Here is an 18,517-nt window from a genome sequence, read left to right as displayed (position 1 = left end):
CACACTCAGTGTCTGCTCAACAACCCCAAGAGCATCTCTGAACAGCAAGTTTGTATTCCATGCTATGGGGAAAATGTGAAAAAGCTACTGAATAATAATGACCCTCTTTCACCATTTCAAGATGGAGTACCTCACTACATATTGCAGGACACTTTTCCATACATTGCTTGGAAGCTTCAACATACATTAATGAAACAGGAAATGCTAACAGTGTGAAAACCTACATCCTCTTGCTAGTAGAAAAAGGATGGAAGAAATGGCATTGTTCCAATAGCCCAAGAAACACTCCATATGCAGAGCATTTACAGAGAAATTAGGGGGAGGAATGGCATGGGGCTAAAGTATACCGCAGTGCTGCTCTCTTAAAACATGAGCCGAAGTCCACCTCAGTCATTCTACGCTGCAGAACAATTTACCTTATGTATAAGCAGGTGCATTAAAACACAAAAGTAATCCAATGTATTTTTTAAATTAGTAAAAATCCCACAATGCTAACTTCTGAATGCCCAAGAGATGAACACATGTGCATCGGCTGGTAGGTGCTAAGTTCTCAAAGGAATCTGAGTCTGTATGCAATGAAATACTAACATAAATGGCTGGCGATATTCACAAAGTCATCACTATTCTTTCAAGATACAATCCTTCAAGGAATTGTCTTGGATCTTGTGTCCCCCTCCCTGTTGCCAAATACCAGCTAAACCACTCACAGACTCTTGTTCTGCTTCCTGTGTGGCATGCTCCAGTAATACACTCTGCAAAAGAAGTTATTTCTTGTATGCCCGTCTACTGCTCTGCCAATGACGAGACAAAGAACTGGACTCCAGATTTTTCCTTTGCTTGGTCACCAACTTTCTGGAGTCCTACCTGATTACAACTTATCTTTATAACATCATTAACAGGTATACAAGGCTGTGGTTTGGCTCTGTTCGTTTTGTTCTCCTAATGGTCTCTCAGTTCTGCCCATCTGGTCTTGTGGGGAGCAGAGACATCTGCCTGCTTGACAAGATGGACAGTAGCCCGGAATGGACACTCTAGCACTGCAGAAGCTCAGCCAAAATTCCACATGTGCCTGCATTTGCTTACATTATTTGAGCAATCTAAAAATTGCCCCAAAGCATAGCAATTATGTTGCAAGTGTTGTAAAAAAGGATTTGTAAGTGCCACTGCTCCAGCTCATAGATCCCTATTTCTTATTTCTCCAGTAAGCTACAATTAATTACAGGTTTCCTTCTTTGCACTTCGGTCATCTAGCCCCAAGACACCAAGCACCTTTGTGGCAGGAATGAGTGGTGGCGCTTGCAGTGTCAGCATTACCCTGAAGCTTTCTAGAACTAGCAGATCTGGTTCACTGGTTGCCTCAAGGCAATATTTGATGCTTCAGAAGCCAAAATCTTCTTTAAATGCCCCCAGCACAGTAAGGCACCAAATGAGCAGTACTAAACTCTAGGTCATCTTAGCATGAGAAATCACCTCAAGAGCACTCAACGACAGCCAACAGCCTCTTGGCACACTGACCAAAGCCTTGACTCCTGGCAGCTCTGCATCAAAGCCTCCAGTTAACACTCCATATACCAGCACAGAAACTGGAGATCAATAAAATGGTATCAGGGTATATCATCTGAATTGTTCCAGTCATTCCATTTAATGGCTGATAATAACTTGAAGATGAGTATCAAAGCATAAGACGACAGAATAGTAAGAAGCAGTTTGGGATTCTCAGCACCTTAGGAGCTCAGTTTATACCAGGCTGGCATCTGCATCCAGAAGGCAATCTATATCAACACAAGCAATTCTGACCTTAGGGCAATTATCATGCAACTCTGCTTGCAGTGACTATCTGAGGATTGTCTGTGCCAACACCTCTTCCAGTAGCATCAACTACTCCACCTCCTCAAAATGCACCACACAGTCACTTATGTAAGATCAAGGAGGTGAACCTGGAAGAACTCAGGATTATCATTTGTATTCCAAAGAAAAGGCTGGGTGTGTTTGGGGACAAATATAGATTTACCTATAAGAGACAGAACAATTTGCTCTGGAGAATCCAACTTCCACGCAGTTTTTGCAATATCTGGGTAGGCCATCCGGGTTTGGTTTGGCCCCACCAAAGAATTCTCAAGGACCAAGATTAATTGGTACCTGGCTTAAGGACTGCTCCCATGAATGTGACCTTGCATACCATTTATAATGAGATGACAGAGATATAGAAATCCAGTCACACTCCAATCTCAAGCAGTAGAGAAAAATACATTTTGCCAAGGACGCTGTTGGCTACACATTCCACTTCCTATAAGTTTGCTGATTAAGGGAAAACAGATACCTGAACATTGTTGGCAGTTATTTGCAAGAAGGGTTTATTCAGCTTCAAAGGCTGCCTTGAATGTTGTGAGGAACCCATGACTCCATTAGAAGTCAAACTATTGAACAAGGTTCGCTCCTGTAAGGCTCTCTGCCAAGACCTACCCTAAGAGATGGCGACCATCACACAGGAGAGTTGACCAGGACAGCCATCGAAAGGATGTAGGCTTCTTTTGTGCAGCAAGCATGGTACAGAAAGCTGCTGCCCCAGAAACTGCACATTACCACCTCACACTTTCACAGCCCATCCCTGCTTAGCTTTTGCCCTTGTAGAGTCCCTATTTAGATTCAGAATGCCCATTTCTGAGATCAGGGTGGCCCAAAATCTCCTGCCTCAGTAGTTTCTTCTTGGTATCTCATGTACGAGTTAGTCAAATATTGACAGTTTTTGTTTATGAGGTCACATTCTTTCAGGCTTTGTTGATTTACTCATCTTTGTTATATGAAAGAATGTTCTCCATCCTTTTAATATAAAAGTTGCATTTTTACAATACTGAGCATTAGTCTTCTTTTTTTTTGCCTATGCTTTTGGTTATAAGACATAGCCTTATTCACCTTAGAGCTATTTAAGGTGGGAAAATTCTGTAAGAATTACCTTCAAAGAACCAGAATTGAGAAATTAAGACAGGTGAAACATTTACAGCCTTCCTTCACCTATACTGGTGCAGAAACTCTTCCATGTGTCTCTGTCATTTGCTGCTCTTTCCACCTGGGGTCGGCAGTGTTCTCTGCTGAGCAGCCATTTTTACCGGAATGGTAGCCTGGTTCCGTTCCCATAACCAATGGGTTGGTTTTTTTTTTTTTTTACGGGTCTAGATGATTAGTGTGACAGACTGACAATATCCTGTAAAATCCTGGACAAACCTTATGGAATTAAGATAAACTTTATTGAATTAGGTTAAATCTTCTTGAATTAGGGTGAATATCCTTGGGATCAATCCACTGTATTAAAAATGCAAATGTGTATGTGTCATTAGGGAATTGTATGTAACTCCTTCAAGAGGATTGGAATGTTAATGTAATTCCTCCAATTATTAGCCCATTGAAGCCACTGCCTACAGAGGTATGCACATACTAGTTCAAACTTGATGCTCCAGGGACCCGACAAAAAGAATTTTTGGATAAACTGCTGTGTTTTAAATGGGCTCAGGACCTTCTTCCTGATCCAGCAAATGCATAAGTCCCCATGTCCATTGAGGGCCTTAATCCTTAGGGAGGAGCTATAAGGACTGGGCCTATTAAGGTCCATAAGACTGTGTGCTTGCTTTGAGCCGAAGCTGTGATGAACTGGAAGTCACAAGGAAACTCCTTGGGTGGGGTACTGAAGGACCTCTCCTGCCAGAGCCCATGTTAAGTTTTCGGTGATCTCTGGTATGCTGATTAGCATGCATAGGTTCTTTTATTGTTTTTAATATGTGCTCTCCAGTGCATTTACCTTAAGAATAAAACAGGCTTGCATAAAAAGAGCTGGTGGTATTTATGACTTGTCATAGCAGTCATAGTGTTAACCATCTCTGTAGAGAAAGCAACCAGGTGACAGCAAACAAGAAGTCTGTCTCTGCTAGGAGCAACACGGTGAAGGCAGGAGGAACTGTGCAGCCTGGAAATACTCCAGTTAGAAGGGAGGGAGGGAGACATGGGTCTCCACCCAAGAAAGGCAATGTTTGCAGTGGTGAAAGCCAGAGAGTAGGTACCCTGGTTGGACCACTCAAGGGAAATCCAGGTTCAGTTGCCCTCAGCTGTGACAGTTATCCTTGGAGTCAACCCTCCCCACTTTATCCAGGGTTGGGACTGGCAGCCACATCAAGGTGTAGCAGACAGAGTGAAGAGGGGCAACGGTTCACCCAAAATAAAGACCCTTGAATCCCCACCAATTTTAACAATTATGCATGTTCTGAGGTCTTGAAACATTTTCGCGTTTTCAATGCCCATTTCCCTCTAAAAACAAAAAAAAGGAAGTGTCAAATGACTGCTATGACTTCTGGCTCTTGGTCATCATTCACACCTTATGCATGCCCAGTTAGTGACTGGAAAACTTCAGGGTACGAGGTCAAATTCAGTCGGGAAACGTACATACAACTTGATATGTTTATCTCAATTATCCAAACCCCAAAGGGGGCCCACCAAAGTTGCTCAGCCCTGTGTTTCCGTTTATACACGGGGTAAAACTTATTTGGCTTTCAAGGGCAACCAGGTTCTTTCTTTTTCTTCTGGTGCGTTTCGAGGACCAGCTGGTAGGTCTGGCTCCCACATAGCGACCAGCTGATGGTCACTGCTGAAAGTACTGGGAGAAATGTCTTCCTGACATTCCATACAATATAGGCCAAGAGTCACATGCTATCACAAATTGCGTATCACTAACTCCACACACGAACCCTGACAACTAAGCCGTATTTTTATACTTCTCTATTTCTATCGCTTGTTATTTAAAGAGCACATTATTTTAAACAAGTGAAAGTTACTTTTATTAACCAACCTGATTTGCCAAGTTCCTCAGCAAAGTATGGGTCATTCAAGTCAACATCAGATGGAAATTCATCTTCATTCAGTTCTTCTTTGGCAGTAACCTATAACAAAAAACAGTGATTTTTGTCATTTCCATTTAACATGCAACTAATACAGAAGTTTCATCTAAATGAAATATAACTTCTTGTAGCTGCTACTAATTCACAACTTGAAAGTTTCAGAGTAGCAGCTGTGTTAGTCTGTATCCGCAAAAAGAAAAGGAGGACTTGTGGCACCTTCGAGACTAACAAATTTATTTGAGCACAAGCTTTCATGAGCTACAGCTCACTTCATCGGATGCTTTAAGGTTGTGATCTGAATGACATAGATCTAAAACATACCATAAATTGTGAACTAAGGTGAATGTAAATAAACAATTCTAAGTCTGTATATAACACACTGAGCTATAAATCTTACTATGAACACAAAGAGCAGAATAATTTACACATTCAAAGAAGTCTTAAGTCCATAGAATATAAACTGTATAAACATTCCAATTAATTATAGGATCAGAAGCAAACTTCTGGTTCTTCGTATCCACACACAATATTTTTCAAGTTAATGATTCAAGGAGATCAACAATAAGTAAAATCATTACACCCAGAAGAGTGGACAGTATGCACAGCATGTTTATGAACTACCAAGGAGATAATATATCCTTTCTTCTCTACAAAAGGCAGTCCTCAAACATCCATGTTGAAGTCACTGCCAAAAAAGCACAGCTGCTCGATCACTCCTGCTTCATCATTGCCTGTATTCCACAAGCAAAAAATATAAACTCAGCATATAAAAAACAAGCTGACCGCCCTTACTGGGCGATTCATAAAGTGTGCTGGTCCTATTTAAAATAGGAATAGTCAACTAACAATGGTCCTCCACAAAAACCTTCTTTAGGCAAAAGCGTGGGTAAATAGCTTTCAACTGTGCCCTGAAGTTTATCAAATGTGGGTTTAAACTTATAGGGGAAGCAAGATCAAGAACTGAGGAACTTTTCCTTAGAACACCTAGCCTCCAGCACATGTGAACCATTACCCTGTTGGTTTTAGTCAGGGTAAATGAGAGAGTCTTACACTAGCAAGAGTTGCTGTAGCCTCTAGAAACACTATTTAACACAAGAAGCCAGTTTGTTTTCAGAAGTTTTAGCAGCTACTGATCAAATGCCATTTGTAACTTTGCTTAGAGAGTGGACAAATACATTAACAAAGCCACAGAAGTTATTTTAATTAATCTGTTATCTCGATGTGATATGGCTCTACCAGGCCTTCACTGCCTTCTGCTGGAGCATTAAACCCCTGACACCCCCTGCTTAAAGAAGACTGACTTAGGCCGGGCCACCTACAAGACACAGGGCTAGTCTGCACTGGCAACGCTTTAATGTGCCTTGTGCAGTCATGGCAGAGCACTGGGAGACAGCTTTCCCAGTGCCCTAAAAAACCACCTCCATGAGGGGGCGTAGCTACCAGTATGTTTCTTCACACCCCTGAGTGAGAAAGTTGCAGCGCTGTAAATTGCCAGTGTAGACAAGCCCTTAGTCCTCCGCAGGCCCAGAAGGGCCAAGAGGAGACACTGACCAATAGAGAAGCAGCAGGCCAGTTAAGAAGGCTTGCCTGCTTCTTCTGGGGCAAGTGCTGGGAGAGATTAGGACAAAGGAGATGCTCCTCAGTGCTCCAGAACCCCAGGTCCAAAAAAAGGACCTTTGCTTAAAGCACTGCAATGAAGCAGTTGTCTTTTCTATTTGTTTGTTTAAAGATACAGACCCAGACAGCCTATTTCTGACTTCGTTATTATTTAACCCAGGGGTTTTCAAACTAGGGGTTGGGACCTCTCGGGTGGGGGGTCACAAGGTTATTACATGGGGGGTCATGAGCTGTCTGCCTCCACCCCAAGCTCCGCTTTGCCTCCAGCATTTATAATGGTGTTAAATATATACAAAAAGTATTTTTAATTTATAAGGGAGGGGTCACACTCAGAGGCTTGCTAAGTGAAAGGGGTCACCAGTACAAAAGTTTAAGAACTACTGACTTAACTGTTAAAGACTGACGCCAAGCATATGACAGGGGCCACTGTTTCTGACAGGCTGACACACCTTGTAAACCAAGACAGGGAGCATCTGCAGGGCCACCCTTGACCAGCAGGAGGCACTATAAAGAAACCACATTTGTGATACTGGGGCTGATTCAGAATGAAAAAAGAAAATACAGGGAGAATTAGGCAGCGTATTTTTTTAAAAGAAGTCTCCCTAACATTCATGTGTTACCACCACAGGAATCAATTCACGAATTCCTTTGGTAAATGAAAAGGCAAAAAAGCAGCAGGGCAGAAAGACCAGTAGTATGAATGCAATTCCATTTTGTCATTCATACACAGAAATATCCCTCAAGGGTACACATCTAGTTGATCTTTGAGCAACTCCTCAATGCCATTCAAAATATTTATGCTGCTAGAACTTTGGGAGACTGAATTTTGTACATCCTAATCAGAAATCTTGCTATCCAATCATATTTTAGCAACAAATATGATACACTCTGGAATGTTTAAGTGGCTAACAAAACTCCAAGATCAAAAGGTAGTTTTCTGGGTAGATGTATGTTTATTTTTCTTTTATCACACAAATTTACAATGATATTTACTTTGGCTGCCAAAGACAGATGAAAATATGTGGAAGCCTGTTATGACTAGTATTACCCTGAACATCCTTCTAACTCTCTAGATTTGGTAAGTTACTTGTAAACAGTCTCTAAATGAAGACACACCACACTATCAACCCCCAAAATCATTCTAGAAACTGTAACTCCTTTGTATTTAATTCAAGGCAAAATAGGACGGTTATAGGTTTTAATTAAAAATGTGAGTGATCAGAACATACGCACCTTTCTTTTCTTCTTCAGTTTTCTTTTCTCTTTCTTGTTTTCTAAAAATTGTTCCCAAGGAGTTAGTTTATCCTTTCCTTCCAACTTGCTTTTGACCATCTCTTCAGCAGTTTCTTTCAGTCCTATGGCAAAATAAAACACAAATGAACAGGCAAACTTAATTTGCTCAAGTTTTTTTCATCCTCTTAAAAACACTCTAATCTATTCTCATCAGCAAAGCCCTGATTCAAAGGGAAATATTTACTATCTTTGAGCCATGCAATTGCACAAATATCGACTGCCAAATCAAGGCAATGTATCCAGGGGAAAGGTCAGCTTGCTGTGCAAATCCTCCCACTTCATGCTAAAAAACCACCTCCAGCACCTCAGTGGTAAGTTGTGCAGATGTCTGAGAGAACAAGAATGGCAATACCCAGTCCTCAGCACTTCTGATTCCCTCGACTGCCTTCTCACCCCAGCTCAGTGCTGCAGTCTACAAATGTCACGTTCTTAGAGCTAGAGTAACCTTGTGAGGACTTAGTAGTACTTCACTAATATTAATTAGTTTTTACAAAATTAATAAGGATTTCGGAACGGGAAAAGGGGGGAAACAAAGAACTGAAAGATTAAGTGATTTGCACAACATTACAAACGTTAAAACTGAGGTTAGAACCTAGGTCCATCTCCCAGTGCTGTGCTTTAACTTCTAGTCAATGTGGCTCATTTCGCAGAATGCCTTCCAGTAGGGTATGTTTCATTAGGAAGCTCCACAGGGATTTTAATGTTTATATTTTCCCTTCAATTATTGTGCCTCTCCAGCAAAATACATCAAACCAGGAAACAAATTTAAAATTCCTCAGCATTTCAATTCTACTTCATCCTACAATTCTATAATGAAAAAAGGTTAAATTTAAAATATAGGGGTTTCACATGAAGTGAGATGTTAAGAGAAAAGGGACTTACATTTAAATATAAATAAAGTTAAGGATTTCTGAGCGGTTAGCTTGTAAGGGAATGCACGAACTTGTGGGATTCATGTTCAGTTGTCTCCGCCAATTTCAACTTTAGTTAAAAAAAATTACGTGTATGCAGCCCATGCAGGAAAAAACTCATGATTTTTGGGTTTGTACTATAAATGATATAATCTGATGGATAGCAATAGAAGGAAAAATAGATATAGATATTAGTATTTAGTTATCTTAAAATTGCTCTGAAAGACTGGAATAAGCATTGTATGGGCACAAGGTTACTGCTTATTAGTGACATCCTTTGATTTTACAAAAAAAACCCGCTTTACTTTCTCTAAAAAAAGTCTAAGTTTTAAATCCACAAAACGCTTTCTTAAACATCTAGATGTCTGACTATTTTGGTCAGTGAAGGGTATCTCAAAAATTAGAAACAGGAGACTTCTGGTATGACAGGAAACCCAGATTCAAAAAGCTTCAAAGGTAACATGATAACTTTTTTTTAAAAAGTATTTGTCAACATGAGGTAGAGAATAGGGGGCATGCTCAGAACATACTACCCCCACAGTGGCTAAAAAATACATAAAATGTATAAAGACAGACATTCTATTGTCATTTGGATACACATTCAAATTATGAAGACTCATCAGAAACCAAAATTGAAACTAGCTAAATAGATTATCCTCTTATTTATTTAGGATCATCAAATTACCGGAAGTACTTCTTAATATTTAGCATCTATATGAACTGAAAGATCAAAGGACATGGGTAATCTACCATCCCCTCCTACATCCATGGGGAGCTGTAATTATCAGACCATAAACTTAGATCTTCATCTCTCTGATATCCTTTTGTCAGGTGTGTACTCTAGGAGAAATATCCAAGTTCACATTTCCTGAGCTGTCAACAATTGGAAGAAGCTCGATATCAAGCTAAAATGTTTTGTTGAAGGAAATTTCCTCTTCCCTTTCACAGCAAATGACAGCTTCACAGGGCTCCCAGGAAAGCATGTATCGCAGAAGTGTAATCTACTTGTTCAAAATCTTTCTAGTCATGAAAGGCTGAAAGGGAGTAAGCAATTAGACAGTCTTAATTACTACTAACCCTTCCTAAAAACAAGTGCATAAGCTTCTGAACTTCAAAAGAAACATTTAATTAAACACACACTCCTCAGCTATGAGCTATGTATGTACTACCTTTTGCCATGGACAGCTTTCAGACTAAATTGAATATTGTCATCTCCAGAGTTTTGCCCAAATGAATGACTAGATTGTATACACATTACACACAAATTTCAGAGTAACAGCCGTGTTAGTCTGTATTCGCAAAAAGAAAAGGAGTACTTGTGGCACCTTAGAGACTAACCAATTTATTAGAGCATAAGCTTTCGTGAGCTAATTACACACAAACACACCTGTTAAAAGAACATTTTAAAGTTGCAACATCAAGCACTCTAAAGTGAGGAAATGCCAGAAAACTGAGGTTGCAATCTTAATGCAGGCCCTCTGTGTGTATGATTTATGATATGCTCTTTAATTACATGAGCACATACTATTTTTCCATCTGCTCTGAGGATGGATCAGGATTGTGTGATGAAGGAGACTTATCTTACGCAGAAGTGATGGGACTAATGGGAAGTAACAAGCAGTGACCATCATCCAAACACACAAGCAGGGGAATAAAATAGTGAACAAGTACTAAGACAGTCACTGCAACTCAAAGAAATAGAGAGGTTATTATAAGTCAGAAAAATAAGACCACTGAAAAGCCCTATCAAATCAGAATATTTTTATAGATACACTTCTTCCTGAAATGCACTGAGAATAGACTCCCCTGTTCCCAAAAAACTGAATCCAAAAGGTAAGAGCAACTAAATTTTGTAATGCTTAGAAAAAAATATTGAGGGTCAGCTAGTGACTTCACACATTCTCTCTGAAGAGGGCTGATTATGGATAGACAAGCGTGTCACACCTCCAGGAGAATGAGGCTATGGAAATAATAAATGGAATAATTTGATCCACCTGGCAAAGCAGGACTTGAACAATATAGCCCTTTCCTGAGACTGCCAAATACCACAAGAAAAGCATTAAACATCCTTCCCAATTTAGAATGGTTTAAAAACAATTGTCCAGACCACATCCTGAGAATAAAACATGTATTTCTAAGTAGTCAGAAGGCTTATAACTATGGAAGGAAAAAGAAACGGTTTCGCCTTCGTAACTGAAAATAGGGATCTACAAATGAAATAAATGAACCACAATATTGTTTTGTCACTTAACCATCCCAAAATGAAAGCCATGAAAAAAAGAACGGGGTGGGGGGTGGGGAAATAGCTTCATTATCTGCTTGAAAGTAACTCTCTACACTGCCAAGTAAATGAGCAGTGACCAACCACTAAAAAGCAGTGAGAAACAGTGGGATGCAACTGAAGTGCGCAGTAGAAGAGGCCCGAGAACATGGCATGTGAGCAGTGGGACTCAAATTCAAGTAAGCTACTTCTCAGACTGTAAAAAGTAGGGCTGGTCAGAATATATTTTTTTTTAAAATGTCCAAAATTACTTTTTTCTAAATAGGAAGAAAAGCCAGGGTAATTTCCACAGATGGTTTAAAAAAAAAAAAGGCGGGGGGGAGGGAAGAGATACTGCTTTACCGGGGACTTCACTGAGGAACAGGGGTCTGCAAAACAGTGAGAATTTTTAGAAGTGTCACAAGTGTAGATAGGCCCAAAGGGCTATCCACCTCAAACTATGACACAAGGATTGGCTCCTGCAGATTTCCACTGAGAAGGCTGCGAACAAGATGTTTGCAAATTATTGAAAACAAAATGTGCAAATTCCTTAAGTCTTCAATCAGGTTTTAAAACAACAGTTAAGGGAGATTATGATATGCTGGATGTCCTTCAATCTTATTTAAATTTTGCTAAAATGGGGGACAGTAACAGCCCAAACTGGAAAAATACCTTTATTAGACCTGAAGTAGGAGTAGAGGAAAAAGGAAAACATTTCTCCATTTTAGGGAATCCAAACCAGCAAATTCATTTCATGTAGCGAGATGAAGGAAGAATCTTAATATATGCCTTATCAATGTGAAACCCTTGTTGCAAGTAGCTGAAAGGAATGTGTGATAGCAATATTCTGACAAGGATATAGGGAACCATCAGTAAACACTTTGGAGGGCTTTCCATACCTTCCATAAAGGAAGAGTAGACCAAAATAAGAAAGTCACATGTAAAACAGGATACAACCTCCAGGGACTCCTCAGAGGAGACTGCCTAATAGCATGACTGATATCAGGTGGTTTTATTTTGTTTTGTCTAAGCTTGAAAGATAAAAAATACTTAAAGTTTCCCAAGAGACTTTGGGGGTTATCCTGCATCACTTCTCAAAAGACAAAAGTATTAAGGGACAGGACCATTATTAGTACCTAAAGATATTCAGTATAAAGAACTGCAGAGCTCTAGTTTGCCAGATGCATACTTTTGTGCACAGTATGAGACAGGAATACATCATTCAAAGAACATATTAACCAAGAATACAGAATGAGCCATATACACCACCTTCAAAGATCATATAGAACGAAAAACACTCTTTCACTCCATATAATCCTTCCAACAACATATGGCTGAGGTTCTCTGTAGTTTAGGAGGAGATTACACTTATTTTTATTTAGGATGAAAACTAGTAATTTTTAAAGTTCCGTTTTAACTCCTGTTTAATAATCACATTTTAACTCTTCCCAAAGGACGACTATTAAAATTAAAGGAAAAATGTGAAGCTGGGAAGTATTTGAAAATTATATTAGGAATATGATTGTGGTCTGCCACGTGTATGAAATCTAAAGCACCAAAATCTTCTATGGGAGTGTGTAAAACTTTGAGGGCTGGCAAACTCTGTCTAAGGTAATTATTGCTTGAATAATTGAATAATGACTGTAGGAAAACAGATGAACAGACACTCCAATACAATCACTAATTTTGTGCCTAAAAGAAAAAAAGTGCTAAAAAAACTGGAACCAAATCTAATTGATTTGTTCTGGTATTGGATTCATGTTTAAAGTATTATGATTAAAAGATAACTGAATCATTCCCAAAATATGCTTGCTACAACTGTGTATGAAAAGTTGTGCCAAAGCTTAAATTTTTAAATTAATTCAAATCTCAGACTTTCCATTTAAAGTCTTCCTACATTAGTCTCTTATAATTTTCATTTTATTTTAAACATCTTAAGATATTTTTTAAAAAGCAGCCTACAGTACAATAACAGATCTTAGATAACAGCAAGTCTTGGCAATAGAAATACAGGAACAAAACTAATTCTGAACTAGTCAGGAAATCTTAAAAGTAACATGGTGACTGAAAACTGTCAGTTACATTGTTGGAGCTATGAAAACACTTTTCCGTATGCACAGAGCATGCACTATCCCCGCAGCTTCTACATGCAAAACACTGTGCAGGGACCATCCCTCAAAAATGATGGGGCATTCTTCATCCTACAAGGTAGGACTTCCTCTGTAACTGCTCCTCCTGACACCTGTGGGCTACTATGGTATCAGACACTAGAACTTAGAGCAGACAGACAGTAGTTCCACTGGTGGTGCCCAGGCAACATGAAGGAGGAAAAAGCCTAATGCAACAGTACAACGAGAAGGTGAAGGAGAACAGGAACAAAAGTCTGAAAACAAATGGATAGGAGCAGAGGGGGTCAGAGCTAGGAGGCAGATGGATAGAAGAGGATGCTGGGGCAGAAGTGTTTATAACCAATAGATAAAAGAAAAGGAGTACTTGTGGCACCTTAGAGACTAACCAATTTATTAGAGCATAAGCTTTCGTGAGCTACAGCTCACTTCATCGGATGCATACTGTGGAAAGTACAGAAGATCTTTTTATACACACAAAGCATGAAAAAATGAGTGTTTACCACTACAAAAGGTTTTCTCTCCCCCCACCCCACTCTCCTGCTGGTAATAGCTTATCTAAAGTGATCACTCTCCTTATAATGTGTATGATAATCAAGTTGGGCCATTTCCAGCACAAATCCAGGGTTTAACAAAAACGTCGGGGGGGGGGGGGTAGGAAAAAACAAGGGGAAATAGGTTACCTTGCATAATGACTTAGCCACTCCCAGTCTCTATTCAAGCTTAAGTTAATTGCATCCTATTTGCAAATGAATTCCAATTCAAGAGTCTCTCGCTGGAGTCTGGTTTTGAAGTTTCCTAACGCCCCTATTCTACTTGTGCTATATTGATGACATCTTCATCATCTGGACCCATGGAAAAGAAGCCCTTGAGGAATTCCACCATGATTTCAACAATTTCCATCCCACCATCAACCTCAGCCTGGTCCAGTCCACACAAGAGATCCACTTCCTGGACACTACAGTGCTAATAAACAATGGCCACATAAACACCACCCTATACCGGAAACCTACTGACCGCTATTCCTACCTACATGCCTCCAGCTTTCACCCTGACCACACCACACGATCCATTGTCTACAGCCAAGCTCTGCGATACAACCGCATTTGCTCCAACCCCTCAGACAGAGACAAACACCTACAAGATCTCTAACAAGCATTCTTACAACTACAATATCCACCTGTGGAAGTCAAGAAACAGATTGATAGAGCTAGAAGAGTTCCCAGAAGTCACCTACGACAGGACAGGCCTAACAAAGAAAATAACAGAACGCCACTAGCTGTCACCTTCAGTCCCCAATTAAAACCCCTCCAACGCATCATTAAGGATCTACAACCTATCCTGAAGGATGACCCAACACTCTCACAAATCTTGGGAGACAGGCCAGTCCTTGGCTACAGACAGCCCCCCAACCTGAAGCGAATACTCACCAGCAACCACACACCACACAACAGAACCACTAACCCAGGAACCTATCCTTGCAACAAAGCCCGTTGCCAACCGTGCCCACATATCTATTCAGGGGACACCATCACAGGGCTTAATAACATCAGCCACACTATCAGAGGCTTGTTCACCTGCACATCCACCAATGTGATATATGCCATCATGTGCCAGCAATGCCCCTCTGCCATGTACACTGGTCAAACTGGACAGTCTCTACGTAAAACAATAAATGGACACAAATCAGATGTCAAGAATTATAACATTCATAAACCAATCGGAGAACACTTCAATCTCTCTGGTCACGCGATTACGGACATGACAGTTGCGATATTACAACAAAAAAAACTTCAAATCCAGACTCCAGCGAGAGACTGTTGAATTGGAATTTACTTGCAAATTGGATACAATTAACTTGGGCTTGAATAGAGACTGGGAGTGGCTAAGTCTTTATGCAAGGTAACCTATTTCCCCTTGTTTTTTCCTACCCTTCCCCCCCCCCCCCCCCGACGTTCTTGTTAAACCCTGGATTTGTGCTGGAAATGGCCCACCTTGATTATCATACACATTGTAAGGGGAGTGATCACTTTAGATAAGCTATTACCAGCAGGAGAGTGGGGTGGGGGAAGAGAAAACCTTTTGTAGTGGTAAACACCCATTTTTTCATGCATTGTGTGTATAAAAAGATCTTCTACACTTTCCACAGTATGCATCTGATGAAGTGAGCTGTAGCTCACGAAAGCTTATGCTCAAATAAATTGGTTAGTCTCTAAGGTGCCACAAGTACTCCTTTTCTTTTTGCGGATACAGACTAACACGGCTGTTACTCTGAAACCAATAGATATGCTCCCTTCCAGGATTTAAAATTAAAATCAGGATTCCAGAGTCTCAACAGTCCACTTTTGTCAGCAAATAGCTTTGAAACCCATGGGCAAAGTAAGTGCCTCATCCGTTCTAATGGTCCACAGACAAAACAGAAATCTACTACTGCTATCAGTTACTTCATGAGCTCAAGTAGTAGAGGAACTGTGTTTCTAAAGATCCCAACTCCGTTGATGACCCAAGTGGGTGTTAATATGTTTTTTTAGGGATTCTTTTAAGTTAATTGCATCCAAAAACCTATATTAAAACATTAAAGATTGTAAAGTCAAGCGCTCAAAGTGATGAAATGCCAGGGTAATCTTAATTTGCCCCTCTTGTGGGATGCATAATAGAGTCCTTAATTACATGATCACATACTTAAAAAAAAAACAGAAAAAAACAGGACCTGTGCATCATTTAGTGCACAGGATGGATAGTGCTCAAGGTATAAATCAGTATCTAGTGAATGACACTGTTCTCTGTAGGATCCCTGCTTCATTTGTTGCAGAAGTTGGAAGATGTGCAGTGAATGAAGCAAGGGACTGCAGGAAGAAAAAAAGATGGCCGTATGGTTAAAGCAGTTGAATGCCCCTTGGAGAACTGGATTCTATCCTTGTAGTGCCAAGCAAGTCATGTAAACCAATACTGTTGCAGCTAACCACTGTGTTCCTCATTTTCTGGGTGCCCAATTTTAGACACCTGGAGTCAGATTTGCACAAGTGCTGAGTGCTCACAACTGCAACTGAAGTCTACAGGACCTAGGTGTTGAACATAAAGGGCTCTCGAAACTAAGTACCTAGTCAGGTCCTAGGCATCTCAGATTGGGCTCCCAAAGTCAGCAGACATAATTTTGGCTTTAAACTTCAGGATAATACCACTTTGCCTCACACTGATGTCATGAAGATAAATTCAATGCTTGCAAAGCACTCCTATTCTTGTGACAGGACAACAGAAAAGCCCATGAGGAGCTCAGTATTTTCTTTAGTGCAGGGTTTAGATGGTGTGTTAAATAGAGCTTGTGGGCACACACTGAATGAGCATCAAACAAAATACTGCATATCCACCTATTCACTGAACACCATTCATCTTGTGCACTGAATGAGGCAAGACGGACAGTATGCGGATATCTAATTAAAGACTACCATAATACAGATCAAGAAAGGCCAGAATGAAGGTTAATCTTACATAATACATGGTTCAAAGCCCTGTAACTGTGCCTTGCAAAGGATCCTTCTTACTCTTCCTGTCCTACCAATTTTCCACAGACAGCTTCAGCCTCTTCGCCTCGAAGTAACTAGAGAGCTCTCCCCTTTGGTGTCAGTCTCATTAATTCCTCTATCCCTATAGGTACTCTTTTTCACCCTCAGAATAGCTTTCCCTGGTGCTCCAGCGAAGGCATAACTCAAAATTCATAGCTATAGAGTCACCGTATTAATTTAATTGAATTTTTGTAGTTACCAGAAATAACTCACGTGTTATTTACAAGATAATGTTCTGCATGGAACTGCAGTCTAATATTACAACCTGCATACTGCAGCTCAGTTACCTGTTTAGGATTCTGTGTATGCATAGAGATTTTTCAAAAATACAATTAAAAAAATGGGTAGATTTAGCTACTTAAAAACCAATGCCTTGTCTATATTCTACAGAGAGAACACATTCATAACAGTAACAAGCAGTTTCCATTGTGGTTTCTAACACTCCTGGGTTTGAAGGTCGTAACAATATAAAATCCTTTTGAAAAGGATATAATAGTTACTGATGCATAAAAATGTTCAGCTCATTTGGATGCTTGATGCCCCAATGAATTAAAAGCCATTCATGATGAAACAACTACATGTATGTACATACTGACACTCTGTGGGTAGTGGAATTATAACATGATGATTCAGATGTGCCATTAAGCCCTTCATCTCAATTAACTATAGGTAGGGATGCACATTTTTAAAGGTAAATATAGGGAGAATTTAAGTCAGAGTAATTGACATTATATCAAACACAAGGAAAATTCATGGACATTTTCTGTAGTTACCAACTTATGCTTTCAAAAGAAGATCTTACTTGTGCATTTATTATTTTATCTGTCAGAAACTTTTCTCAGGCAATGAATTCAGATTATGGGCTAAAAAGCAATACAATAGAGATTGCATTTATTAACCAGAAGTGATTCCAGAGTGTATTCAGACTCACATCTGAATCTCTGAGTTACAAAAATAAATTTTGCTATTTATTATTTCTGCTTGTACTCCTATATACGAATACAACTATGGAAGAGGGAGATGGATTCTACTCTGACTCACACATTGTCAATTAATTAACTTACTATTAGCCAGTCAGGTCCTATCTTCATTTATATTCAATGGGACTGCACAAGTGTAAGCAGAACAGAAACCGGCCTGCAAAGTCTAGCACTGGTGATGATGCAGAAAACACAACTTGGTTTTTAAATGTCAGGTTGAGTTTTGCAGCGCTGATTTATAGTAACATTGCCTTTTACTTGCAAAATGAGAAAATAATCTGATCTGGAAAGTCACTAACAAGAAGTCTAAGAAACCGACAACGCCTTTTTTTAGCAGCTTCTCATATTACAAACTCCCTTTAAGCTATTGCTCTTTTCCCACTTAAAGTTTCATTTGAGGTTCAGGCTTCTTTCAACACCCATCCTCCTGCGGTCCCAGAAATCTCAGTGTTTTACAAGACAATTCTGCTGTCTCCTCCATTTCAGGTTCATGAAATCCCTGTACTACCCTTCTAGTTGCTTAAGGAAACCTTGAATTTCCTTATCTTCCATAAATTCATGATTTCTGCCTTAATTTGTGTCTCTCTACTGCTCAGATTAGGGTGGGAAGTATAATTTTAAGAGATTTACATGAGGATAGAAAAGCCAGGTTACTTTTAAGGGGGATTAAAGGCAGGTTCATAGTACACTCAGTCAGTTTGCAACATTACTGTAGGGTTTTTTCTTTCCGCACTGAAACAGAAATCTTTATTTAGTTGAACCACATTATAAAATTCATTTATCAAGCACTGTTGATAGTAGTCCTAGTACAGGTGAGGCTTCCTACATTCCGAACCTCTGACTGGCTTCTTAAACAGCATTCGTTTTCTCCTTAAAACTACCAA

General features: G+C 39.8%; 1 protein-coding gene across 9 annotated transcripts in view; it reads right to left on the bottom strand.

Annotated features, from left to right (window-relative positions):
• Positions 1-18,517, bottom strand: part of ESF1 (ESF1 nucleolar pre-rRNA processing protein homolog) — a 69,517-nt gene that overhangs the window by 16,164 nt on the left and 34,836 nt on the right. For 8 of the 9 annotated variants that reach the window (XR_012158324.1, XR_012158325.1, XM_073339569.1 and 5 more), the window contains 3 exons: positions 7,734-7,855; positions 6,891-7,004; positions 4,835-4,925 (listed from right to left, as the gene is read on the bottom strand). Coding sequence is in view for 7 of the 9 variants with exons in the window: in XM_073339569.1 (XP_073195670.1) it covers positions 4,835-4,925; positions 6,891-7,004; positions 7,734-7,855 (327 nt within the window). In the remaining 2 variants the exon portion in view is untranslated. The remainder of the gene's footprint in view (positions 1-4,834; positions 4,926-6,890; positions 7,005-7,733; positions 7,856-18,517) is intronic. The other variant, XM_073339567.1, reaches the window with a different exon arrangement.

Source organism: Lepidochelys kempii, chromosome 3 (genome assembly GCF_965140265.1).
Source record: "Lepidochelys kempii isolate rLepKem1 chromosome 3, rLepKem1.hap2, whole genome shotgun sequence".
In the NCBI taxonomy this organism is placed as follows: domain Eukaryota; kingdom Metazoa; phylum Chordata; order Testudines; family Cheloniidae; genus Lepidochelys; species Lepidochelys kempii.
The sequence above is the reverse complement of the archived record's forward strand: the minus strand, read 5'-3'. Positions and strand labels throughout refer to the sequence as shown.